Source organism: Phasianus colchicus, chromosome 17 (genome assembly GCF_987193195.1).
Source record: "Phasianus colchicus chromosome 17, bPhaCol1.hap1.1, whole genome shotgun sequence".
In the NCBI taxonomy this organism is placed as follows: Eukaryota; Metazoa; Chordata; class Aves; order Galliformes; family Phasianidae; genus Phasianus; species Phasianus colchicus.
In genome coordinates this window covers 14,368,198-14,395,364 of record NC_143452.1, presented here as the reverse complement: position 1 = coordinate 14,395,364, position 27,167 = coordinate 14,368,198, and the positions used below count along the sequence as shown (strand labels likewise).

At 49.6% G+C, this 27,167-nt stretch overlaps 2 protein-coding genes across 7 annotated transcripts; both read right to left on the bottom strand.

Annotated features, from left to right (window-relative positions):
• Nucleotides 1-3: 3 nt before the first annotated feature.
• LOC149915672 (rho GTPase-activating protein 32-like) lies at nt 4-13,570 on the bottom strand. 6 transcript variants are annotated; one of them, XM_090152123.1, is made up of 13 exons: nt 12,984-13,570; nt 11,314-11,477; nt 11,007-11,234; nt 10,814-10,906; nt 7,315-9,009; nt 6,549-6,717; nt 5,814-5,933; nt 5,618-5,710; nt 3,246-3,332; nt 2,508-2,585; nt 1,701-1,823; nt 777-1,585; nt 4-83 (listed from the first exon to the last, which is right to left on the bottom strand). In XM_090152123.1, exons 7-12 carry the CDS (start codon nt 5,820-5,822, stop codon nt 1,277-1,279), a joined length of 699 nt encoding a protein of 232 aa, XP_090008249.1. In that variant the 5' UTR covers nt 5,823-5,933; nt 6,549-6,717; nt 7,315-9,009; nt 10,814-10,906; nt 11,007-11,234; nt 11,314-11,477; nt 12,984-13,570; the 3' UTR covers nt 4-83; nt 777-1,276. The 6 variants fall into 6 exon arrangements, with proteins under 6 accessions (XP_090008249.1, XP_090008247.1, XP_090008246.1 ...); XM_090152121.1 differs by having other exon boundaries at nt 11,007-11,219; XM_090152120.1 differs by having other exon boundaries at nt 10,473-10,906; nt 11,007-11,477.
• On the bottom strand, nt 9,719-25,552 carry LOC149915671 (rho GTPase-activating protein 32-like). Its single transcript, XM_090152370.1, has 17 exons — nt 24,806-25,552; nt 24,610-24,702; nt 22,238-22,324; nt 21,500-21,577; nt 20,693-20,815; nt 20,500-20,577; nt 19,769-19,850; nt 18,932-19,075; nt 18,272-18,374; nt 17,583-17,715; nt 16,983-17,065; nt 16,525-16,632; nt 16,023-16,168; nt 15,321-15,522; nt 14,385-14,530; nt 13,878-14,194; nt 9,719-9,736 (listed from the first exon to the last, which is right to left on the bottom strand). Exons 1-17 carry the CDS (start codon nt 24,812-24,814, stop codon nt 9,719-9,721), a joined length of 1,950 nt encoding a protein of 649 aa, XP_090008496.1. The 5' UTR covers nt 24,815-25,552.
• Between the last annotated feature and the right edge of the window lie 1,615 nt (nt 25,553-27,167).

Here is a 27,167-nt window from a genome sequence, read left to right as displayed (position 1 = left end):
CACCTCCCGCTCTTTCGGTTTCTTTGGGCGGGCCTTCACCAAGGAACGAAGGAAGGTGACGAGCTTGCCGCGTTTCTTTGGCACTGCACAACAGGAAGAAACCAGTTCATTTCAGGTTTGGCTCAGTTGGACAAGGCCGAGCATAACACATTCTACAGAGCACGTCAAAACGGGAAGAACATTAACAAGTACATAGAAAAAACGGATTTTCTCCCATCCCTGCAGGAGGAGCCAAAGGCCAGGTTGGATGGGGCCCTGGGCAGTGGGGTCTAGTCTCACATTAGATGTGGAGGTTGGTTGGCAGCCCAGCCTGAGGCAGGGGGGTTGGAACTAGATGATCCTTGAGCTCCCTTCCATCCCAAGCCATACTAGGAGGATTCTATGATTTCCCCAAGTCCACTCATAAACACGGGAGGATCGGGCCAAATCTCTGCGCGTTCCGATGGAGTTTAATGCACTCCTCTTGCTTGGCTTGCTCAACTTGAGGATTAAGGATCCTCTTGAAAAGTCACGTTCTGATCAAGCATATCACTAGCACTAGCTGTCCACCAGGGACACTGGCTGTTCTCAACCTCGTACTGACTCGCAGAAGAACTGCCTTTGCCCTCCTTCATTCTCATTGCCTACAAAACACCAGCCATATGCCCCATGATATGCCTGAAGGATCATCAGCACAGACTATAACACGGGATGGATAAAGGAGGTATTAAACACAGAACACACCCAAAAAGAGACGCCATTTTGCTTCCCTGCACCATCAAATGCAACATCCGTACCTGGCTTTGGCACTGAACTGAGGAGAGACTCCGGAATTTTTCCATTGATGAGCTCCACGCACTCACTTGGGAAAAATCCAACCTGTAACAAGAAAAAAAGAGAGGTGCAATACTGAAGGCAGCATTTCTCAGACCTGAACTGTTCAACCAAAAGCCACCTAACATTTTCCTCGGAACGTGCTTGCCTGACGCTCCGTAAGACTATCCAACAAAAAGTGGCCTGCATAAAAGTAATAATTATTCAACATTTGCAGCCAAAAGACCTACAAAACAAATAATTGCTTCTGTAGAAGATGTAGAAGAAGAAAGTTCTTGCTGACTGAGATGCAGCTGCGATCCCCAGCTCCGAGCTACCCAGCGTTCTGCAGCCAGCAGCAGCAACAAGCACGCGGAGGGTCTGTTACCCTACCTCGGCTGACAGGCAGTAACTTCCTAAAAGACACTAACTTCACGTTCTGCATGGGTGCAAGCAAAATACTCTGAGACACGGAAACACTGTCTTAGCTGCTGCATTTCCAAAGGTGGGGTTCAGTGGCCGTGACCTGATGCATATTGTGAAGGCTCTTGCTTCTAAGTGAATTGAGGAGACAGTTTCCTACAAAGACCATCTCTGACACCGACACAGGGAAAATGTTTACATCCATGAGCCATCCTGTGCAGGCAGCGCAGCTCTTAGCCGAGATTCCCGACCTGACCAAAGTTGCTCTCTCAAGTCTGAAGCTTGTGCCTACCTGAAAGCCATGCTTGCCTCTCCTCCAGGGGGTCAGCTCCTTTGGTGGCATATCAGTAACGCACACGATGTCTCCCACCTGCAAAAGACTGCAACCTCACCAAACATTCTGAAGGTATCTGAGAATATTCCTGATGCGTTCACACCTTATACTCTCCTGTACATGACAACTAGGAACGCCCTTAACTGCTTACCTCAAAGGAGAGTTCATCCGGTGCCTGGGCAACGTATCTCTTAAGAACATGGGCAGCAGCAACAGCTGGAATATTTACAGGAGACTCCTTGTGGATCAGCAGGGGCTTCCCATTGTTCTCAGTCTGAAACAGAGAGCACAGGCCATGGTGAGGAGCTGAGGACAAACGAGGACAATTTCAGAGCAAGGAGCACATCTGCAGAGAAAGATCCTTATCATGAGTGCTTAACAAGAAACTGCAAGTCTAATAACAGCTGTTTCTCTTCCTGGTGTGCAGCAGTATGGCCAGGCAATGCAAAGATGCGTCTCTCTCTACCCAGACTAAGAGGACAAACACCCCAACCAAGAGGACTCCTGGAGTTTTATAAACTTGCCACGCTTGCAGTACTGTCTTGCCAAAGAGGAGCGTAAGAGTCTGCTTGCTTCCTGTAACCAATTGCTTGGAGACCTCAGCCATGGACTGGACACAGGAGCTGGTCCACTGACCCAATCCTTGGCTCACTACAAGTGCCTGCTTCCCTTAACTTACTGAATATGAGAACTTGGTCTTTGGGTGACAAAATCCAAGCAGGATGGGGAAAATGCTTCTGCATGTTTATAACGCTCGATCTGATTCTGTCGGTACTATAACGTCCACGGCCATCTAGATGCTCGTAGCAAGGACATGAAGCTTTTCAGGCAGCTTTTCAGTGACACCGATAGAGCTGGAAGGATTCTCCCTCTCTTGAAAAGCAGGAGAGCTCATCTGCAGCTCACTCTGCCGGCTCAAGTCAGCAGAACAAAGACCAATCAGAGCTTCATACTCTACCTCCATTTGTGCCAGGTCAGGCCCACAGCTGATCTCGTGGCACGCGATGCCCATCACAGCAGGCACGACAAGCTGGAACTGAAAAGAAACACACTTCTATTTTCTCTGTTCACACACCACGGTATGGAGAGACTTCTTCAGAACTACCCTCAGTTACCCACTGGCATAGGCAGGTGTTCTAGAAACAACCACTTTGCTCAGCCAATTCAAACGAGACAGCCTATTACGCAGCAGTTTACCAAGTCGCAATCCCTCTGCTAGCAGATGGGGACTCCGGCACAAAGCAGCAGATACGCTTGCTCAGAGCACTCCGACAGCACAGTAGCAGGGCAGTGAGAGGAGTCACTGCTGGGGGTGGATCTGCTCCCCAGCGCCCGGCTCCCACCAGTTCACCTCCAGCGCCGGCCGCAGCCTTCCACACAGATTTCCTCTGCTTACATCTCTGCTGTGCTCCCCACAGCTGTCGTGCGCACACACAGCCGAAGCACGCATGCTCATGGTCACGTTGTGCAGCCCTGCACAAACTGGGACTAGGACTCCTTGCCTAAGGGATTGGTTTCCTAAAGACTAGCTGGTCACAGCATCACAGACAGCATCCTTCTGAGGGCTGAGCTGGAGGGAAAGTGGAATAACTCTACACGTGACCCGTGTCCCGTCAAGGCTGGATGAGGCTGTGTTACTAAACACGGTGCGACGCGGGCTGCAAAACCACGTGGGGGGACAACGCGTGGCGCGTACCTGGCAAGAGATCAGAACAAGGTAGACAAGTTCCTTGAAGCCGCAGCCGTTTCTTGTCACTTTGCTCTGTTCTTCCGCGAGCAAAAGCTGCATCAAAGGAGAAGGCAGAGGGCGGGGAGAGGAGAGAGAAAGAGCTGATCAGTGAGCTTGCACAATTTAACAAAGAAGACAAGGGAAAAGCCCTGAGACAAATGCCACCTCTATGCTTTGGAATGTAGCTACTGAGTGAAAATTATGTCTGATGGTCAAAGAGTAAGCAGCATGACACTACCAGCTCCACCAGCCAGCAGCTTTCAACACCTCACTGTCCATTCGTCTATTTCACACTGTCTCAGCTTACCTACAAGATGCTGCACAAGACGGTGTGAAAACGAAGGTACTCAGTCGATGCACAAGTGCAACAAGCTAGCTACTCAGTCAGAGCTCAAGCGCTCCAATGAAGGGACACAGCAGGCACTGCTCCTCCCCTCATTCTAGCTGCTTATGACATCACTAAGGGCCACCAGGCTGCTCCACCATGACAGACAAGGTGGGGAAGCAAGACCACGTCACAAGACCAGAAGATTCCAACACTCCAACATTCTAGAATCAGAGGGCGGTTGGAATTCTACCTCAGCCAAATCCTGGAGAAGCTAGCACGGGGTCATCATGACCAAAGCGCAGGACCCGGCGCTTCCTCCCAGCAGCATACCTTGCAGTGCAGGGCCTACATAAAATCACACTAGAGTCCTTTGTTTCATTCAAAAGTGTGTTACAGCACCGATCTATTTCACTGTAAGGAAATCAAGGAAGAGACTGGAGAAACACAGAACTGCTACGAGACTGCTATACACATTTCTTTCCCAAGTGGATTTTTGCCTTTTCGCTTCCAGGACGACCTCATTTTCTTCTCCCCTTCTTGTGGGGAAGCTCCCTCCAGTGCCTGAGGTTCAGGAGACAGCATGAAACACGACACTAAGACAAACGCTTGTCGTGGGCGAGGGGTGGCTGTGCTTTGCCAGGCATATGGCGGGGCAGTAAGTGCCACACGGCAGCCCCAAGCCAAGCCCTGCATTCAGTCACTGTGGCCACAGCTGGTGCATCGCTGCCAGAACGTATCCAAGGATACAGGTGGACGCAGGCACTCCTGCTCCTTCTGCAAAGCCATCCTCTGCAGAGCCCATTAGGTGCTGCTCAGTGCTATGCCAACCAGGCTCCCGTTTACTGCAGCCCTGGGATAAACACGCGTGTACTCTTCTGTGCAGCAGTGAGCTCCAGGGATGAAGGCTTACCAGAGGGTAAGCCAACAGAATCTACTGCTGACTCCATCAGCTCCTTCTTCTACCAACCATGGGCAAATACTGTGAGACAGAACACAAGGAGGGAAAAGCACTACTGCTCACACGCCTGCAATCGAATTCAAAACAGCTACTGCAATAAGAGCTCGTAGAGTAAACCCAGCCTCAGAGACACAAACACACCAGGTTCCAGGAAATAGCATGGCACATTGTTGATGAAACGCTGCTTCGTTGCTTGGAGAGCACGCAGCATGCCGCTTTGACAGGCACAGCAGTGCTGCGACGTCCAAGCTGGGCACCAAAACCTCCCCAGCATCCCTGGCCAACGCTGCCAGGGAAATGCAACACCTGCATCCCTATCTGGCTTACGGCACACACACTGGGGGGCTGCCTTAGTCTCAGGTGGGAGGGATTTTTCTTCAGAGTATCTGGTATGATGCTATGTTTGGGTTCTAGGAGAAAAATCACACTGAGAACACCCTGATCTTTATAGTTTCTGACAAGCAAACTTGCACAGAGCCAAGGCCATTCTCAGCAAAGCTCTCAACAAAAAGATGGGAGGGAACTGAATTAAGACAGCTAACGTAAACTGGCCAAAGGGATATTCCATACTATATGCCATCAAGTGGAAGGAGTTTTGAAGGGGATGAGAGTACATCTCACTCTCTTTTATTGCTTGGCGGCTAACTGGACAGTGGTTGGCGGGTGGTGAGCCATTGCTTGTACATCACTTGCAATACATTCATATATATATTCAGAACTACTTTTATCTCAAAAACATGAGTTTTACTTCTCTTTTTCCACCCAACACTCTCCCCCATCCCACGGGGAACAGGGGAGTGGGCAAAGGACTGCGTGGTGCTGAGCCACCCACCGGCTTCAACCACAACAGGGCCGCGGGGCAATGGGAGCAAGCACAGAAATAAAACACAAACTCGCTGTTCCTTGGGCTCGTGGCTGCCACAAAGCTCGTGTTTTAGTGATGCAGAGTACTGTATCTCCAGCTATTGTGTGTCTTGTTAACCACAAGCTCAGCTATGAGCTGTCACCACAAGCAAAAGATAAACGTAAACAAAGGCTTATATCCACACGTACCAATCTGGGTGTGAGCAATAAAAGCCCATTGGGCCATGGACAAGGCAGGCAGCACATAGGCAGGAAACAGGAAGGAGTTGAACTCCAGCTCTCCTACACAAAAGAAAGGGAGAGCACCACGGGAGGAGTTACGACACAGCTTCAGAGCTTACAGAGCCCTGAGATTTCCAAAGAACGGTGCCAGGGTAACTCTCACCATTCCCATGCAGGGGTCTTCCCAGACGCTTCAGCTGCTGACTTCCACTTCCTCTGTCATGTGTAGAAAGTCCAGGTGACAAATGCTCATTTCGTCTGGGTAACGCTTCCATGGTCATGACTGAAAAAAAAAAAAAAAAAGCAGCATGCAACCCCATAAAATGTACCTTTCTGCTCTTTCTGTCAGCACGACATCTAAGATGAGCATTACACGTCCCTGCTACTGATTGAAAATTCATCCAAGCCTATGTTCCACACAGCTTCATCTCAGTGCCAAAAAGAAACACGTAAACAGATGTTCAGAGGATTCTTTGTGCAGATAAAAGTGCAGGGTGCATATGTATTCTCTTCAGTAATAAATATTAGTTTAGAATCCAAAGGTAACTTTTCAAGAAGCAGTACGAAAGAAAGGTCAGTCAAAAGGAAATACGTGATTTTCATCTATTTTCATCTAAAAAATCCTTGCTAAACCTCTTCCCATCAAAAAGAAAGCATGCTGGGCATTCTTAGCAGCAGCTCAGAGGACATCTTGCACCACAAAATGCAGCACATGCTTTTTGCTCACAGGCCCCTCATGTCTCTAATTTGTGTCAGATTCACTCAAAATGACCACGTGGACCAGAACAGCCATTTGGTTCTGCTGAGGTAGGAACCCACTGCTGGGATGTCCCACAGTCCCGTTTCCCCGCTACTTCCAGCCCTGGGGGGAAAAGGAAGAGCAACTGACTTCACCTACCCAGACTTCTGCATGGTCTCACATCACACAGAGAAGCATGGTGGAGAGCTCTGGTGGCTGAAGAAATCAAGGTTGCCTCTAAGATCCTGCTTTAAATCCACATGACTTACTGCCCATAAGATGTGAAAGACAACGTTAAGGTCCATCCAATCCCTGTGGATGTGGCTGCCTGCAAAGACAACAGTTGCCTACTCTTCAGCAGGGTGATGCTCACCCAGCAAAGCACTCACCAGCACATGTCTTTCATAGAAACATAGAATTAGCAAGCTTGGAAAAGATCTCCAAGATCATCCGGTCCAACCATCCACCTTCCACCAACATTTCCCACTACGCCACGTCCCTCACGACAACATCTAATGTTTCTTGAACACCTGCAGGGATGGTAACTCTATCACCTGTCTGGGCAGCCCGTTCCAGCGTCTGACCAGTCCTGTGGAGAAGTTTTTCTTAACATCCAACCTCAATCTCCCCTCATGCAACTTCAGGCCACTCCCTCCAGTCCTATTATCACTTACACAGGAGAGGAGGACAACGCCCACCTCAACATAACCTCTCTTCAGCTAGTTGTAGAGAGTGAGGAGGTCTTCCCTGCGCCTCCTCTTCTCCAGACTAAATAATCACAGTTCCCTCAGCCGCTCCCCATAAGACTTGTGCTCTAGATGCCCTGCAGCTTCACTGCTCTTCTCTGGACACATTTAAGGCTTTCACTGTCCTTCCTGTAGTGAGGCACCCAGAACTGAACACAGTACTCAAGGTGAGGACTCACCAGTGCTGAGCACAGGAGGATGATCGCTTCCCTGCTCCTGCTGGCTCCAGTTCTTTGCATTGCACTTCCAATCTAAACCGTTCCTTCTGCGGTAGCGCTTGCATCCTCAGTTAGGGCTGGAGCTCAAGAGGTCAACACAACAGAAAGAACACAACGTGCAACTGGAAGACATGACTCAAAGCTCACAAGAGTCAACTCTCTGACCTTGGGCACAACTCACAAACCATGAGCCAGGCCTTGCCAACTTGGCAGATCTGAGCATGCCAGAGGGGATCAGATCACAAAGTGTCCATTTCAATTCCAGCTTCATGTAGGAAAGAAAACCAGCTAGCAGGCGTGAATGAATTCACTCACAAGCTGCACAATGAGTCTGTTCTTCATTAAAAAAACCACATGGATTCCTAATCCAAAAAGAGAACGGCAAGAGTTAATACCGATGGAAGAGGTTCCTGGTCCGAAGCCTCATCCTCTTACCCAACTTTCCTTGCCTCGTACTCTTCCCCAACTCCCATGCGATGCCCACAGGCTTAAATTCAGACCTCAAATTCATAGGACTACTGTATAATCAATGAAAATTATATAAAGGAATTTTATATAATCAAATAATATTAAGATGTTATAATAATGAAATCAGCAAGAGAGTTAGGCACAGCAAGACAAAGAGAATAAATAGGATGCTTACCCGTGTCGTGGGCTCGCTCAGGAAAGACCAGTGGAGTGGATCTTCCGAAGAGAGAGAGATCCTTCCCCACTGGTAGATTGTATTATATTGTATTATTTTGCATTCCGATATCATAGTTAGTAAAATAAGTTTACCTCCATAGATTGTTGCCGCTGTTTTTTTTCCTTTTCCCCCTTCCTACCCATTTTGTGGGGCCAGGCCGAGGGTGGGGAGGGCAGGGGCCTACTGCCCCCTGTCACGGGCATAAACTGATCTAGTTAATTCCATGACACTCATCAAACCAGATTGTCTCAGTCGAAGGATGGTATGCTATCGCTCTCCACTTGCTCGGGTTGCCCTTGCTGGACCCATCTGTATACCAGGCATCTTCAGGGATAGGATATTTCCTCTCCTGAACGGGACTCTTCTCTGGTGGAGCGACCAGTGTTTCTTTTGGTGCATCACAATGATAGGTCACTGGGCCTAGGATCTTCTGAAGCTCTTCTTTTAAGGATGATGAAGACAGACTGCTCCTTTGGCTGAGGTAAGTGACCCATCATGCCACTGTTTGTGCATGATGGCACATCAGGCCACCCCTGTCTTAGGAAGGTGGGTCAGATCTTTCACCCACCCCTGAATCTGCAGAGTGGTCTTCACTATAACTTCAGCCGTCTGGGTTATTGGCTCTACTGCCTGTAATGCTGAATAGGCAGCCAATAACTGTTTTTCAATCATATTATATCTTTCTTTTGCTCCATGCCAGACCTGAAACCAAAAACCAATGGGGGTCCGAACAGAACTCTGACGTTGCCACAGGCCCCAACCAAAGCCATCTTGAGTAACGTGGACATCCAACTCAGCTGGGAGGGTAGGATCGAATATACCCAATGCCTGGGCTTGTTGTAAAATTAGGTCTCCCATCCCTGCTGAGAATTTGACCAGATCCGGGCCATCAAAGGCATCTTCATAAATCGCTTCCCTTACACCTAATTCACAGATGTAATTTTGAAGGTTTTCCATGGAGGACCACATCCCTGTATGTAAAGGAATATCAGATTGATTGGGCCATACCATACAGCAGGCCGCCATTAACCATTCTATTATAGAATGGTTTTCATCATTGTATTGATTACCTGCATATAATCTCTGTCTAAGAGCAGGATGGACGGTCATTGTGGCCAATTTGGCTATTTCCGGGCCATTCATCAGAACACTTTCTGCCCCAGAATCCCATAGTCCAAGCTGGCACACTTTCTCTAGCTTTCTGCTTGAATCGTTGGACTAAGTCCATCAGTTCTGTTGCTGTGTACGGTCGGGCTGTTACATGCAAGTGGGTTTGAACGGGGGGCCACTGATCAGGCGGCACCCCCGCCGATCTGTCCTGTACCTTTTTTGTTTTTTGTGTTATAACAGGACGGACTTCTAGTGCATCCGTCAAAATTGGAGATTCAAGATCAGATTTAGATTGTTTATTTTCCTGATCAACACAGTCCGTTGATTCAGGAGCCTGGTCATTGTTTATTGAAATATTACAGACTTGACTTATTGGAAGATGTAGAATTGGGTTTTTTCCTGTTAATATGCCAAGTTCCTGTTCTAACTTTTCAATATGATCTTTTAAAAGTTCATTTTCGTTCACTAAAGTATTATTCCTTATTTCAGCATTATTTAAAGCATTTAACAGTGGCCATGCCACTGTAGAAGCAGCTAATTGTCTTTCTCTTGTGACTAGTGTACCATTGCCTAGTCCCTGAAAGTAATCTGCTAGGCGATATGGGGAAACATTTCCCACAACACGTAGAGGACCCCATTTTTCAATGATAGTTGACAATTCATAATAAGGGGATCCCGCAAATCCTGGCATCTGCCCTGGAATTATTTTATCTAGGGGGGTAGCGTTCTCCCCCTTGAACATTTACAGAAATTCCAAAGAAAGGACATAGTGTAAGTTTTAGTATATTCGGCTTGCCTGCCTGGCTCACCAAGTGTATAATCAATGAAAATTATATAAAGGAATTTTATATAATCAAACAATATTAAGATGTTATAATAATGAAATAAGCAAGAGAGTTAGGCACACCAAGACAAAGAGAATACATAGGATGCTTACACATGTCGTGGGCTCGCTCAGGAAAGACCAGTGGAGAGAATCTTCCAAAGAGAGAGAGAGATCCTACCCACTGGTAGTCAGCTCTTAAATGGGTCTAGGAGAGGTGGAGCCATGCTCCACCCCTTCGTGCAGCAAAGGTGAATTCCTTTCACCTGTGCTCCCAGGGCTGACTCATTGCTCGCCTCAGGTGATAAATCAGAGGTTCAGGCCGTGACTCAGCAGTTCCCATACAGACTCCTTTCACAGGACTCAGTCAAAAAGGATGTCACACTTGTTCCACACACTCAAACTGACTGAGCAGTGGTATCACAGTCACTTAAAACACACAGAAGCATCCAAACCCCAGCATGCACATTCCCTCTTGTGTTACTGGTGCCCACAGCTCACCTTCACACCTCTGGGGATTTCTGGCGTTTTCCACTGATGCAGCCTCACTATAGCTCCATGGGTGTCACACAAGGCCTGCAGGACCTCTTTCTCCACAAACCCCATCTGCAGGCACTGGTTCATAAGACTCACCACCCACCCTCCTGATGCAGCCTCACTATAGCTCCATGGGTGTCACACAAGGCCTGCAGGACCTCTTTCTCCACAAACCCCATCTGCAGGCACTGGTTCATAAGGCTCACCACCCACCCTCCTGAGCAAAAGCAAGCACTAAGAATGAGAGCAAAGTGCACTGGATTTGACCTGGCCTGGTCCCCAAGCCTCAGTCCTGCCAGACATACCCCGGTGCGTAGACTCATCCCCAACATCTGACTGGACATTGTCATTCTGCAAACGCCCCATCCCAGCAGCAAGGGATCAAAGCATTGGGACAGCTGAAACAAAAATGTCATGAAAGTTTCCTATTAGCACTGATCAAGAACACATCTACCCCTGAGCAACAGGATGGGAAACAAACAGCAGAAGACAACCAACCTGCAGAACCCGCTCCGTTGGGGTTGGTCCAGATGTTTGTATGCTCCCTTCCATGGCCCGGGCCAAGCTTGCTGAGCTGCTCCTCCTTTGTGCAGGGGGAGAGCGGTGCAGATGCTACGTGGTGGCTATGCACAGCATGCCTTTGACTTGATTCTCCTCTCTCCATCTTCCAGTAGCAAGCAGCATTTCAAATCTCTCCTTGCAAAAAATCACCTAGGTAAAAAAGAACTGGCAATCTTGCTTTTAAAGTTTCCTTATTTATACAACTTGATGCTTTAAAGCACAAGCTCACCTAGCAATCACCTACCTTAGACAAGCCCAACCTGCAAGGAAAAGTTATTCTTCTGTGTCTGCAGACTTTGCACACATTTCCAGGTGCAGTAGTCAGCCCAGTTCTCAGCACAGCTTTACCAACCACAGAAACCCAGTTTACGCCCGCCGTGCTTTTCTCTCATCTGAAACGCTGCATTGCTGCAAGAAGCAATGAATAAAATCACAGAATCACAAAACTGGGGTTGCAAGGGAGCTCCAGAGATCACTGAGCCCAAGCCCCCTGCAAAACGGGCTCCCTAGAGTAGGCAGCACAGGAAGGGCGCCCAGGAGGGCCTGGAATATCTCCAGAGAAGGAGAATCCACAGCCTCCCTGGGCAGCCCGTTCCAGCGCTCCGTCATCCTCGCCGTGAAGAAGTTCCTTTGCATTTTGGTGCAGAACTTCCTGTGCTCCAGTTTATGGCCATTTCCCCTTCTTCTGTCACCACAGATCGCTGAAAAGATTGCAGCCGTGTCCTTTTGACTCCCACATCTAAGATATTTATAAGCGTTGTTGGAAATAGCCAAATAGTTTTCCAGGACGGTTCTCTGATCTTTGTATCTATCTTTATTCCCAATTGCAATGGCGGGCCTCCTGCAAGCAGGAGAGCGCAGAGAAAACAGTGTTACATCTTTTATCCCCTACTGCCCGACCCTTATCTCTTTCTCCCCGGCTCCTCACTGGCTGAGTACTGCAGGTTCACACTCTTTCGCAATGCTTCACTAATCGTACCAATACCAAGTAAACACAAATCCTTACCACCCAACCACAAATATCTTAATTGGTCGACTGCCTTCTAACAACTGCTTTCTTAACAAACATCTGGTCGTAACTTTTGGATGTCTGCTTTACAACATAGACATAACCTCTTAACTGCTTCATTACCCCCCAGCATTTGTGCCCTTTGCACTGGGTCATTGTTCAGGTCATCCGTCTGTCCTTGCTTAGAGATAAGCTTGGAAGGAGGACAGAGGGCAGTATCTTGGAGCCTGCCTACGGCATCCTAACGTTCCCACAGAGTGGGACAGTTCTGCTTTGTGTAAAGGCCCCGACTCCTTGAGAGTTTGTTCAGTGGACTTCACTTCTGCTGGCCTAATGAACAACCTTACAGTACGTTTCCCAGGTCAGAATACTATACCCACATTGTTTAGAACATTTAAAGTCTGTTGCAGCTTTGGGAGAAAGAATTGGTCACGTAATTCGGTAACTATGTCTCTAAAATATGTTACCTATATGCATATGGTAATCTTCCTGTCCACGTCAGCTATTTCTAAGGATATGTGACAGCTTCATTCTTTAGATCAATTGCCCTTTTTCAACGTTCAGTGCAGAAACAACACTTTCACTTTCCACAGAATACGGTATTCTTACTTTGCACATCAGCTATTTCTAAGGACGTGCTACAGCTCACTTCTTTAGATCAACTGCCCCTTTCAATATCCAATGCAGAAACACCACTTTCACTTTCCACAGCATTTACCAGAACCACAGAACGGCAGGGGGGCTGAAAAGGACCACAACGATCATCCAGCTCCCCAGAACCCCCACACCCCCTCGCAGCCGCCTACAGCCTCAGATCTCGCTAGATCCCCCCCCGTCGCCTCCCTGCAGCTTCCTGGAGCCCCGCACGGCCCCCCTCCCCGTCCCGGGACCGTTCTCCCGCACACCTCCGGCACAGCTGTCCTCAGCACTCGCTCCCGTCGCGCCGCGGCTTCCCTCTCGGTGCTGCCCGGACAGCTCCGGCTGCCGCCGCGCTGTCCTGCGCGGCGGCCCAGGCGGCAGGAGCGGCGCTCTGCGAGGAGAGCCGCGCCTCCGACAGCCGGCTCCCAACGCTCGCTCCCGCGCACGGCGGCTCGGCCAACGGCAGCCGGCGGAGCTACCGCGGACCAAGGAGACCCCGGGGGCGGGGCGGCGCCGCCGCTGCCCAATCAGAGGCAGGGGGCGGGGCAAGGGAGATGCTGCTCAAGGTGAGCTCCTCCTGCCGCAGCGTGATGACGACAGGTCTGCACGGCCAGCTCCTAGGTCGGGAGCCAGGAATGGACACGGCAGGAGGAGAGAGGCGTTAGGGAGCAGCCGAGGCTTCGAAATGCATCAAAAAGCCCTGAAAAGCATCACAAAGCCACAGCCAGGAAGCTCGGGATTATCACGAGCAGCATCCAGGATGCTAAACATCATTTGCTACCATACCAGATGGTAGCTGAGCTCTCGCTGCAGACGTCCCAAAGCCAGACAGAACGGGAACAAACCCAGAGCTCTGCTGCGCACACCCCACAGCCATCGCGTTGCAAGTTGGAGTGCCTTGCTCTTCATTGCATTCATCCCGGTCTCCGTGAATGAAGACTCGGAAGGCAGTCAAGGCGTTGATTGAGCACGAGCATGCTTTTATTATTATGTAAAAGACAGGAGGGCGTGAAAGGTCCAGGGTAAAGATGGGACTCATCCTCTCTTGTCATGGAGAGAGTGGCTCAGAGCTCTCAGTGCTGCTGCCCGGTGCCTGGGGCTGGAGGCACTGATTCTAAGTCCCCCTCCAAGAGGCTCGGCTTCTCCTCAGCGACGCTGACCTGCTCCTGCGTGGAGGTGCTGCTGTCGGGGCACTCGGACTGTGCTTGGGCTGGGCTGCACTGCAAAGGCACTGGGTCACAGTCCAGGCTGGTGACTGTGGTGTCCAGCAGGCTCAGGTCAGCATCTTCAGCACAGCCGGGAGAAATGAGGGCGTGAACTTGGATGAGCTCCTTCTCTCCATCGCTGTTGTTATGTGGAAGGCTGTCATCTGAACCACAGTGACTCGTGCTTCCTAAGAGCCCTCCATCGATGGAAGCACACAGCGCACCATCGCTACTTGCCCCGGCTCTTCTGGGTAGACAAGGGCTCGATTCACCTAGGAAGGATACACAGGGGTTAGTGTCAAACTTTCACAAGCTGAATTATGAAAGTGGCTCTTGATCAGGGGTGATCTGAAGATGCTAGGTATAGGTTGGAACGCTAGGAGGAGATACAAGTCCACTTGTATTGCATGAATTCTATGTCGCTGAAAAGCAAGGCTTTGAAAGCTGGATTCGCACCCTTACCTGCCAGCACCACGACTTCTGTCTCTGAGGGCTCCCTGGGACTGCGCTGCAGTCGGCGTTTGGCCACAGAGGATGGTTTCCGCAGGCTGAAGCAGGAACGCCAACTGCCAGCTGGTGATTCCTTCATCTTGCTGGGTGGACGTTGTCTGGAGAGAGAAAACAGTGACTGGTGTGAGTCGTGCATGGTGCGGGGTGAGGGAAGAGCTGCACTGAGCTCTTGCCAACAGTTGCTTGTTCCTGGCACCGCCTGGTTTCCGCTGAAGCACAGCTTAGAAACTCGCTCTCTTTCAAGCAGTTGAGGACGGTTCCACTCCTATAGCTCAGCCCTGAAGTCTTGCTGGCTAAATTCCCCTAAACTGTGTCAAGCAAGATGCAGAGCACGTGAGCAAAGGCTCCGCAGCTGTACAGGACAGCATCTACAGGATGGCTCTTCTGGAGCCAGCAGGCGTAACTGCTTTCTGAGGAACCGTGCAGCCATAAAGGAAATTCAAAAGCACCTCTGACTCTGACATCAACACCTCGTCGGCCCCATCTCACCGCCAAGTTTAGTTTCTAGTGCCAGCAGGTCTGACCAACAGCTCTGCTTAGAGGAGAACCGGAACTGGTTTCAGGCATGTGGCCCCGACAGCTGGAAAACCCCAACGTTTCAAGGTAGAGCCAGCTCAGGCCAGGGTAGACGTCAGCATGGCTTTATACATCTCGTGACTGCGTGCCCAGCAAGGAAGGAATGGCAGCCTCGTGTGGCTAAACCGAATATGTTAGTTGAATCGCAGAGTCCAAAGGGAGCAGAGATTCACTGCAACAATTCACTTCAGGCACCGTTACTTTAATTTAGCTTCCACATGTTTTGGCGCAAGAAATAATGGGGGAAAAAAAACAACAACACAACCCACCCAAACAATGATGATGGTTGCTGGAAAACAAAGTCCTCTTTACCTTTCAGATGGAAAGTTGATGATTGTGTGGAATTTCCCCTGTACAGCTGTGGGGCCTTCTTCCACTTCTATGTCCCTGCTCTGTGTCACAACGGAAGAGCTGCTGTGGCCTCGCCTCTGAGCCTGTGCCTCCTCCAGGGTGAGCAGCTTTGTGGCAGGAGAAGACACCCACGCAGACTTGGGCCCTGAGAGAGAACCGTGCCCTGTAAGGGAAAGCCACAGGTAAGAGCGAGGATCACAAAGCAGCACCACAGCCATCACAGTTCTGGGGGAGATGCTATAGTTTTCTCAGACCTGCTTATCCGAGCCACTAGAAGAAGAGGAGGTCAGAATAAGCATGTGGTCAGAGGTATGTTTAAGGCAAAGGACAGAGTCATAATTAATAAGAGCAGCTCACTGTATCTAAATGGGCAAAGAAAAACCCTAGAAAGCGGGGGCAGGGAACTCAGAAAGCTTCACTGCCACACTTTCATCAAGCTTCACCTGCATGCAAAACATCATAACGACAGTGACGGTTTTTTTCTCATTGTAAAGTTTGGACTTGGACATTCTCAGCATCCAGCAACAGGATGCCAGATTCTAATCTAAGCCCAGAAGTCTGCTGTCCCCTCGATAGAAAAAGTGTATTTCAAAGATCTTGGAGAAGGCCTGGATTTGATCAAGGTGTCTGATCAAGATAAAGCTCATGGAGGAAGACACTCACCTGCTCCATCTGCCATGTCTGATCCGGATTTGGAGCAGAAGAGGACATCTGCGTGGTTGATGATGAATTCCACCACAGCCGACTGCGTCTGCAGTTCCATGCAGGCGGCTCTTCCGCTGGCGCAGGCAGACTCGTTCTGCTGTGATCTGTAGAAAAGGCAGATTTTAGCAGTCATTTATCCAAGATCCAAGTTTCCCCAAGTCTGGATTGTTGCAGCCAAAAGCTGTCAAATTGGGCTCCGGAGGCTTCCGCGGTGATGCCGCTGAAGAAATTCTCCTGGATGGTCAAGGACACACCAGTCCCATCTAAACAAGAGGGCAGAAATTGTCATCTAGAAATTGTGCCTGTGGGGTTGGAGAACAGTCCAGGCTCTTGCTCTGCCGTCAGCCACTTACTGCACATTGTACAGGAGAAGAGCACATTCGATGGAGAAAAAGGTAGATTGCATTTTTTGCCGGAGAACAGATCCAAGCAGTGTGTTGAAATGGAGAAAGAAGTTTACCTTAAGAGGTTTGGAGCCCACACAATCGCTAAGTTCTTAGCATGCATGTTTGTCACGGAACAGTTCCCGGCTAGACGAGCCAAGTGTCTCATCAGGTACTCCAGTGTCCTGGAAAATAAGAGAGGCAAATATTCAGCACCAATGAGCACGCCGTGCTGCGGTTCACAGAGCAAGCCTCAATGCATGTTATTGCTACTGTCACTGAAGATGAAGTAGATCCAACTTGACTAAGTGCCACACTGTGGCACCAAGCCCCAGCACAGCACAGCTGCAGCCACCAGCTGCACCAACTGTGCCCCCGTGCCCAGGAACCAACCCAATAAATTAACCCCGTGTAGCCTTAAACTGCTTCAACATACGCAGGCATCATGTTGCCAGCATGAGACAAGCCTGGAATCACACCACTGCCCTCTGAAGTGCAGCATGGCTGAGCTCAACAGAGTGAGGGCAGCACTGACCTGTAGTGAGGAGCGGGCAGCTGCTGGATGACGTCCTGCATTCTGACCAGCTGCTCCTCATCTGTAGCGGCACCAACAGCCTCCTGGAATAGTGCAGAAAGGGACTGAGACACAAATCAGGCTAGATACCTGCCACAGGGTCGGGAACTATGGGGACAGCGTGCTGTTGGTCTGCGCCGAGACAGATTTTACGCCTTCCAGGAGGCATCTGGGGAACATAGCGGCACGCAGCTGGTGCCATCAAGGCCAAGGAGTCCAAGCAGCGGGCCGGTTTACAGCCTGATTGCGCAGCTCAGCTCCTCAAGCTTCAAGTGCACTTTGCTATCAATCCCACTCCCATTCTATAAATACTTGGGGAATAGAAAAACAAAACAAAAGAAAAAACAAAAAACATGAATTCTCTCAAGCTTTGTGAATATGGAAATAACCGCCTCCTGGGACCACCGAAAATGGCATCCATATGATGCATGATGTGGCAAAGACATACGAGTAAACCCCACGGGGCTAACAGAAAAAGGGCCTCAGAGCTGGGGCACTGCTGCAGCCATCTCCCAAGAGGCCCAGGGAAGAGGTAAAGGAAAGACGTTGCCTTGTGCTTACCGAGAACTTGTCATACAGCTGGTCGGTCAGCAGAGGGTTCGGGAGCTCCCTGAAGTACATTTTGCAGACGGAGCTCACGCTGTGAGTGTCGCGGATGGTTAGCTCAGGAATCTGCTCAGACTCAAATTCTTGGCTGGAGAGAAGGACACAAAAACGGGCGGGGGGGTTGAGAAAGAGGAAAACAAGTCAAAAGCCACACCAAATATAATCAAGCATTGGAAGGGCTTCCCGATTAACAGGAGAAAATGAACACTCAGTCACCAGCACCACACGAGCCATGCTGGATGAGATGTTTCCAAAAGGAGACCTTTTCGTTTTGCTAAGGCATTTCCCGTGACTCTGACAACTGGCTGCCTAGTCTACAATCCTAAGCCAGGAGCCCAGAGCAGCAAGGAGGAGTGTGGGCTGCTCCAAAGGGCTCTGCAAACAGGAGGAAACGGGAATGAGAGCTGGCAGCGGTGACACCGCAGTCCCCCACAGCCTTCCAGTGCTCCGAAGGACAGAAGGAGAACTTCCTGCTCCAGCAAGTCTGCTGAACGCCCCGTGTCCCTATCAAACAGCAACAAGCCTGGCGCACCACTGCTGAGCGCACGCTGCCTGCACAGAGCTGCCCCACGGCGCAGGCCTCTGAGCACCCACAACAGGGCACGCGCCCCTACTGACCGCTGTGTCAGTCGCAGCACTCTTACCGCAGTCTCTGGATGTTGGACGCGACACCAGACAGCCGGTATATCCCTTGCACCACGCCGTGCTGCTCAATGAACTCGGCGCAGCTCTGGAGGACCTGGGGGACTAAAGAACACGTGCCAGCGGTTACTTGAGCTCCTCATTCAAGTCCTGGTTCAGGCTGTGCTCCTGTCAAATCTCATCCACTAAGCCCAGCCAGGCTACTGCTTAGTTCTTCCTTACAGAAGAAAGCTGTCCAAGACGAGGAAACTGGACAGACGTGTTCCTTGCATTCAAGAAGTGTAAGGACCTAGGAATCAGCCTGGAGAAAGTAATTCTGGGGAAGCCGGAGACACTGCAAGTCCCACCACAGCTCCCATGGGAATGAAAGGAGGTGGGAAATCTCATGTCCAGGAGAGCAGGGAAACATATGCAGGACACTCTCCTTGGCCAAAAGGCTTCCCTTCTTTTCAGGCTAGCGTGGGATTGGCTTACAGGCTTTGGTTTAAGCAAATACAAACGTGCTTGTCTCTTAAGAGCATTAGCCTCAGTTTATCTTTCAGCCATCAACTTCCATTACACGTTTCTCCACCGGTACCAACCTGCCCCTTTGCTAGATATGACCTCCCTTTCATCTTTAGATGCCCAACAGAGGAAGATCTCAGGAACGGGCTGTCCCTTACCATCGCGACCAGAGTGGAGAAGATGCTCTCCCAGGTCACAGCCAAACACCCTTTCCTTCTCCACCTCCCGCTCTTTCAGTTTCTTTGGGCGGGCCTTCACCAAGGAACGAAGGAAGGTGACGAGCTTGCCGCGTTTCTTTGGCACTGCACAACAGGAAGAAACCAGTTCATTTCAGGTTTGGCTCAGTTGGACAAGGCCGAGCATAACACATTCTACAGAGCACGTCAAAACGGGAAGAACATTAACAAGTACATAGAAAAAACGGATTTTCTCCCATCCCTGCAGGAGGAGCCAAAGGCCAGGTTGGATGGGGCCCTGGGCAGTGGGGTCTAGTCTCACATTAGATGTGGAGGTTGGTTGGCAGCCCAGCCTGAGGCAGGGGGGTTGGAACTTGATGATCCTTGAGCTCCCTTCCATCCCAAGCCATACTAGGAGGATTCTATGATTTCCCCAAGTCCACTCATAAACACGGGAGGATCGGGCCAAATCTCTGCGCGTTCCGATGGAGTTTAATGCACTCCTCTTGCTTGGCTTGCTCAACTTGAGGATTAAGGATCCTCTTGAAAAGTCACGTTCTGATCAAGCATATCACTAGCACTAGCTGTCCACCAGGGACACTGGCTGTTCTCAACCTCGTACTGACTCGCAGAAGAACTGCCTTTGCCCTCCTTCATTCTCATTGCCTACAAAACACCAGCCATATGCCCCATGATATGCCTGAAGGATCATCAGCACAGACTATAACACGGGATGGATAAAGGAGGTATTAAACACAGAACACACCCAAAAAGAGACGCCATTTTGCTTCCCTGCACCATCAAATGCAACATCCGTACCTGGCTTTGGCACTGAACTGAGGAGAGACTCCGGAATTTTTCCATTGATGAGCTCCACGCACTCACTTGGGAAAAATCCAACCTGTAACAAGAAAAAAAGAGAGGTGCAATACTGAAGGCAGCATTTCTCAGACCTGAACTGTTCAACCAAAAGCCACCTAACATTTTCCTCGGAACGTGCTTGCCTGACGCTCCGTAAGACTATCCAACAAAAAGTGGCCTGCATAAAAGTAATAATTATTCAACATTTGCAGCCAAAAGTCCTACAAAACAAATAATTGCTTCTGTAGAAGATGTAGAAGAAGAAAGTTCTTGCTGACTGAGATGCAGCTGCGATCCCCAGCTCCGAGCTACCCAGCGTTCTGCAGCCAGCAGCAGCAACAAGCACGCGGAGGGTCTGTTACCCTACCTCAGCTGACAGGCAGTAACTTCCTAAAAGACACTAACTTCACGTTCTGCATGGGTGCAAGCAAAATACTCTGAGACACTGAAACACTGTCTTAGCTGCTGCATTTCCAAAGGTGGGGTTCAGTGGCCGTGACCTGATGCATATTGTGAAGGCTCTTGCTTCTAAGTGAATTGAGGAGACAGTTTCCTACAAAGACCATCTCTGACACCGACACAGGGAAAATGTTTACATCCATGAGCCATCCTGTGCAGGCAGCGCAGCTCTTAGCCGAGATTCCCGACCTGACCAAAGTTGCTCTCTCAAGTCTGAAGCTTGTGCCTACCTGAAAGCCATGCTTGCCTCTCCACCAGGGGGTCAGCTCCTTTGGTGGCATATCAGTAACGCACACGATGTCTCCCACCTGCAAAAGACTGCAACCTCACCAAACATTCTGAAGGTATCTGAGAATATTCCTGATGCGTTCACACCTTATACTCTCCTGTACATGACAACTAGGAACGCCCTTAACTGCTTACCTCAAAGGAGAGTTCATCCGGTGCCTGGGCAACGTATCTCTTAAGAACATGGGCAGCAGCAACAGCTGGAATATTTACAGGAGACTCCTCGTGGATCAGCAGGGGCTTCCCATTGTTCTCAGTCTGAAACAGAGAGCACAGGCCATGGTGAGGAGCTGAGGACAAACGAGGACAATTTCAGAGCAAGGAGCACATCTGCAGAGAAAGATCCTTATCATGAGTGCTTAACAAGAAACTGCAAGTCTAATAACAGCTGTTTCTCTTCCTGGTGTGCAGCAGTATGGCCAGGCAATGCAAAGATGCGTCTCTCTCTACCCAGACTAAGAGGACAAACACCCCAACCAAGAGGACTCCTGGAGTTTTATAAACTTGCCACGCTTGCAATACTGTCTTGCCAAAGAGGAGCGTAAGAGTCTGCTTGCTTCCTGTAACCAATTGCTTGGAGACCTCAGCCATGGACTGGACACAGGAGCTGGTCCACTGACCCAATCCTTGGCTCACTACAAGTGCCTGCTTCCCTTAACTTACTGAATATGAGAACTTGGTCTTTGGGTGACAAAATCCAAGCAGGATGGGGAAAATGCTTCTGCATGTTTATAACGCTCGATCTGATTCTGTCGGTACTATAACGTCCACGGCCATCTAGATGCTCGTAGCAAGGACATGAAGCTTTTCAGGCAGCTTTTCAGTGACACTGATAGAGCTGGAAGGATTCTCCCTCTCTTGAAAAGCAGGAGAGCTCATCTGCAGCTCACTCTGCCGGCTCAAGTCAGCAGAACAAAGACCAATCAGAGCTTCATACTCTACCTCCATTTGTGCCAGGTCAGGCCCACAGCTGATCTCGTGGCACGCGATGCCCATCACAGCAGGCACGACAAGCTGGAACTGAAAAGAAACACACTTCTATTTTCTCTGTTCACACACCACGGTATGGAGAGACTTCTTCAGAACTACCCTCAGTTACCCACTGGCATAGGCAGGTGTTCTAGAAACAACCACTTTGCTCAGCCAATTCAAACGAGACAGCCTATTACGCAGCAGTTTACCAAGTCGCAATCCCTCTGCTAGCAGATGGGGACTCCGGCACAAAGCAGCAGATACGCTTGCTCAGAGCACTCCGACAGCACAGTAGCAGGGCAGTGAGAGGAGTCACTGCTGGGGGTGGATCTGCTCCCCAGCGCCCGGCTCCCACCAGTTCACCTCCAGCGCCGGCCGCAGCCTTCCACACAGATTTCCTCTGCTTACATCTCTGCTGTGCTCCCCACAGCTGTCGTGCGCACACACAGCCGAAGCACGCATGCTCATGGTCACGTTGTGCAGCCCTGCACAAACTGGGACTAGGACTCCTTGCCTAAGGGATTGGTTTCCTAAAGACTAGCTGGTCACAGCATCACAGACAGCATCCTTCTGAGGGCTGAGCTGGAGGGAAAGTGGAATAACTCTACACGTGACCCGTGTCCCGTCAAGGCTGGATGAGGCTGTGTTACTAAACACGGTGCGACGCGGGCTGCAAAACCACGTGGGGGGACAACGCGTGGCGCGTACCTGGCAAGAGATCAGAACAAGGTAGACAAGTTCCTTGAAGCCGCAGCCGTTTCTTGTCACTTTGCTCTGTTCTTCCGCGAGCAAAAGCTGCATCAAAGGAGAAGGCAGAGGGCGGGGAGAGGAGAGAGAAAGAGCTGATCAGTGAGCTTGCACAATTTAACAAAGAAGACAAGGGAAAAGCCCTGAGACAAATGCCACCTCTATGCTTTGGAATGTAGCTACTGAGTGAAAATTATGTCTGATGGTCAAAGAGTAAGCAGCATGACACTACCAGCTCCACCAGCCAGCAGCTTTCAACACCTCACTGTCCATTCGTCTATTTCACACTGTCTCAGCTTACCTACAAGATGCTGCACAAGACGGTGTGAAAACAAAGGTACTCAGTCGATGCACAAGTGCAACAAGCTAGCTACTCAGTCAGAGCTCAAGCGCTCCAATGAAGGGACACAGCAGGCACTGCTCCTCCCCTCATTCTAGCTGCTTATGACATCACTAAGGGCCACCAGGCTGCTCCACCATGACAGACAAGGTGGGGAAGCAAGACCACGTCACAAGACCAGAAGATTCCAACACTCCAACATTCTAGAATCAGAGGGCGGTTGGAATTCTACCTCAGCCAAATCCTGGAGAAGCTAGCACGGGGTCATCATGACCAAAGCGCAGGACCCGGCGCTTCCTCCCAGCAGCATACCTTGCAGTGCAGGGCCTACATAAAATCACACTAGAGTCCTTTGTTTCATTCAAAAGTGTGTTACAGCACCGATCTATTTCACTGTAAGGAAATCAAGGAAGAGACTGGAGAAACACAGAACTGCTACGAGACTGCTATACACATTTCTTTCCCAAGTGGATTTTTGCCTTTTCGCTTCCAGGACGACCTCATTTTCTTCTCCCCTTCTTGTGGGGAAGCTCCCTCCAGTGCCTGAGGTTCAGGAGACAGCATGAAACACGACACTAAGACAAACGCTTGTCGTGGGCGAGGGGTGGCTGTGCTTTGCCAGGCATATGGCGGGGCAGTAAGTGCCACACGGCAGCCCCAAGCCAAGCCCTGCATTCAGTCACTGTGGCCACAGCTGGTGCATCGCTGCCAGAACGTATCCAAGGATACAGGTGGACGCAGGCACTCCTGCTCCTTCTGCAAAGCCATCCTCTGCAGAGCCCATTAGGTGCTGCTCAGTGCTATGCCAACCAGGCTCCCGTTTACTGCAGCCCTGGGATAAACACGCGTGTACTCTTCTGTGCAGCAGTGAGCTCCAGGGATGAAGGCTTACCAGAGGGTAAGCCAACAGAATCTACTGCTGACTCCATCAGCTCCTTCTTCTACCAACCATGGGCAAATACTGTGAGACAGAACACAAGGAGGGAAAAGCACTACTGCTCACACGCCTGCAATCGAATTCAAAACAGCTACTGCAATAAGAGCTCGTAGAGTAAACCCAGCCTCAGAGACACAAACACACCAGGTTCCAGGAAATAGCATGGCACATTGTTGATGAAACGCTGCTTCGTTGCTTGGAGAGCACGCAGCATGCCGCTTTGACAGGCACAGCAGTGCTGCGACGTCCAAGCTGGGCACCAAAACCTCCCCAGCATCCCTGGCCAACGCTGCCAGGGAAATGCAACACCTGCATCCCTATCTGGCTTACGGCACACACACTGGGGGGCTGCCTTAGTCTCAGGTGGGAGGGATTTTTCTTCAGAGTATCTGGTATGATGCTATGTTTGGGTTCTAGGAGAAAAATCACACTGAGAACACCCTGATCTTTATAGTTTCTGACAAGCAAACTTGCACAGAGCCAAGGCCATTCTCAGCAAAGCTCTCAACAAAAAGATGGGAGGGAACTGAATTAAGACAGCTAACGTAAACTGGCCAAAGGGATATTCCATACTATATGCCATCAAGTGGAAGGAGTTTTGAAGGGGATGAGAGTACATCTCACTCTCTTTTATTGCTTGGCGGCTAACTGGACAGTGGTTGGCGGGTGGTGAGCCATTGCTTGTACATCACTTGCAATACATTCATATATATATTCAGAACTACTTTTATCTCAAAAACATGAGTTTTACTTCTCTTTTTCCACCCAACACTCTCCCCCATCCCACGGGGAACAGGGGAGTGGGCAAAGGACTGCGTGGTGCTGAGCCACCCACCGGCTTCAACCACAACAGGGCCGCGGGGCAATGGGAGCAAGCACAGAAATAAAACACAAACTCGCTGTTCCTTGGGCTCGTGGCTGCCACAAAGCTCGTGTTTTAGTGATGCAGAGTACTGTATCTCCAGCTATTGTGTGTCTTGTTAACCACAAGCTCAGCTATGAGCTGTCACCACAAGCAAAAGATAAACGTAAACAAAGGCTTATATCCACACGTACCAATCTGGGTGTGAGCAATAAAAGCCCATTGGGCCATGGACAAGGCAGGCAGCACATAGGCAGGAAACAGGAAGGAGTTGAACTCCAGCTCTCCTACACAAAAGAAAGGGAGAGCACCACGGGAGGAGTTACGACACAGCTTCAGAGCTTACAGAGCCCTGAGATTTCCAAAGAACGGTGCCAGGGTAACTCTCACCATTCCCATGCAGGGGTCTTCCCAGACGCTTCAGCTGCTGACTTCCACTTCCTCTGTCATGTGTAGAAAGTCCAGGTGACAAATGCTCATTTCGTCTGGGTAACGCTTCCATGGTCATGACTGAAAAAAAAAAAAAAAAAGCAGCATGCAACCCCATAAAATGTACCTTTCTGCTCTTTCTGTCAGCACGACATCTAAGATGAGCATTACACGTCCCTGCTACTGATTGAAAATTCATCCAAGCCTATGTTCCACACAGCTTCATCTCAGTGCCAAAAAGAAACACGTAAACAGATGTTCAGAGGATTCTTTGTGCAGATAAAAGTGCAGGGTGCATATGTATTCTCTTCAGTAATAAATATTAGTTTAGAATCCAAAGGTAACTTTTCAAGAAGCAGTACGAAAGAAAGGTCAGTCAAAAGGAAATACGTGATTTTCATCTATTTTCATCTAAAAAATCCTTGCTAAACCTCTTCCCATCAAAAAGAAAGCATGCTGGGCATTCTTAGCAGCAGCTCAGAGGACATCTTGCACCACAAAATGCAGCACATGCTTTTTGCTCACAGGCCCCTCATGTCTCTAATTTGTGTCAGATTCACTCAAAATGACCACGTGGACCAGAACAGCCATTTGGTTCTGCTGAGGTAGGAACCCACTGCTGGGATGTCCCACAGTCCCGTTTCCCCGCTACTTCCAGCCCTGGGGGGAAAAGGAAGAGCAACTGACTTCACCTACCCAGACTTCTGCATGGTCTCGCATCACACAGAGAAGCATGGTGGAGAGCTCTGGTGGCTGAAGAAATCAAGGTTGCCTCTAAGATCCTGCTTTAAATCCACATGACTTACTGCCCATAAGATGTGAAAGACAAGGTTAAGGTCCATCCAATCCCTGTGGATGTGGCTGCCTGCAAAGACAACAGTTGCCTGCTCTTCAGCAGGGTGATGCTCACCCAGCAAAGCACTCACCAGCACATGTCTTTCATAGAAACATAGAATTAGCAAGCTTGGAAAAGATCTCCAAGATCATCCGGTCCAACCATCCACCTTCCACCAACATTTCCCACTACGCCACGTCCCTCACGACAACATCTAATGTTTCTTGAACACCTGCAGGGATGGTAACTCTATCACCTGTCTGGGCAGCCCGTTCCAGCGTCTGACCAGTCCTGTGGAGAAGTTTTTCTTAACATCCAACCTCAATCTCCCCTCATGCAACTTCAGGCCACTCCCTCCAGTCCTATTACCACTTACACAGGAGAGGAGGACAACGCCCACCTCAACATAACCTCTCTTCAGCTAGTTGTAGAGAGTGAGGAGGTCTTCCCTGCGCCTCCTCTTCTCCAGACTAAATAATCACAGTTCCCTCAGCCGCTCCCCATAAGACTTGTGCTCTAGATGCCCTGCAGCTTCACTGCTCTTCTCTGGACACATTTAAGGCTTTCACTGTCCTTCCTGTAGTGAGGCACCCAGAACTGAACACAGTACTCAAGGTGAGGACTCACCAGTGCTGAGCACAGGAGGATGATCGCTTCCCTGCTCCTGCTGGCTCCAGTTCTTTGCATTGCACTTCCAATCTAAACCGTTCCTTCTGCGGTAGCGCTTGCATCCTCAGTTAGGGCTGGAGCTCAAGAGGTCAACACAACAGAAAGAACACAACGTGCAACTGGAAGACATGACTCAAAGCTCACAAGAGTCAACTCTCTGACCTTGGGCACAACTCACAAACCATGAGCCAGGCCTTGCCAACTTGGCAGATCTGAGCATGCCAGAGGGGATCAGATCACAAAGTGTCCATTTCAATTCCAGCTTCATGTAGGAAAGAAAACCAGCTAGCAGGCGTGAATGAATTCACTCACAAGCTGCACAATGAGTCTGTTCTTCATTAAAAAAACCACATGGATTCCTAATCCAAAAAGAGAACGGCAAGAGTTAATACCGATGGAAGAGGTTCCTGGTCCGAAGCCTCATCCTCTTACCCAACTTTCCTTGCCTCGTACTCTTCCCCAACTCCCATGCGATGCCCACAGGCTTAAATTCAGACCTCAAATTCATAGGACTACTGTATAATCAATGAAAATTATATAAAGGAATTTTATATAATCAAATAATATTAAGATGTTATAATAATGAAATCAGCAAGAGAGTTAGGCACAGCAAGACAAAGAGAATAAATAGGATGCTTACCCGTGTCGTGGGCTCGCTCAGGAAAGACCAGTGGAGTGGATCTTCCGAAGAGAGAGAGATCCTTCCCCACTGGTAGATTGTATTATATTGTATTATTTTGCATTCCGATATCATAGTTAGTAAAATAAGTTTACCTCCATAGATTGTTGCCGCTGTTTTTTTCCTTTTCCCCCTTCCTT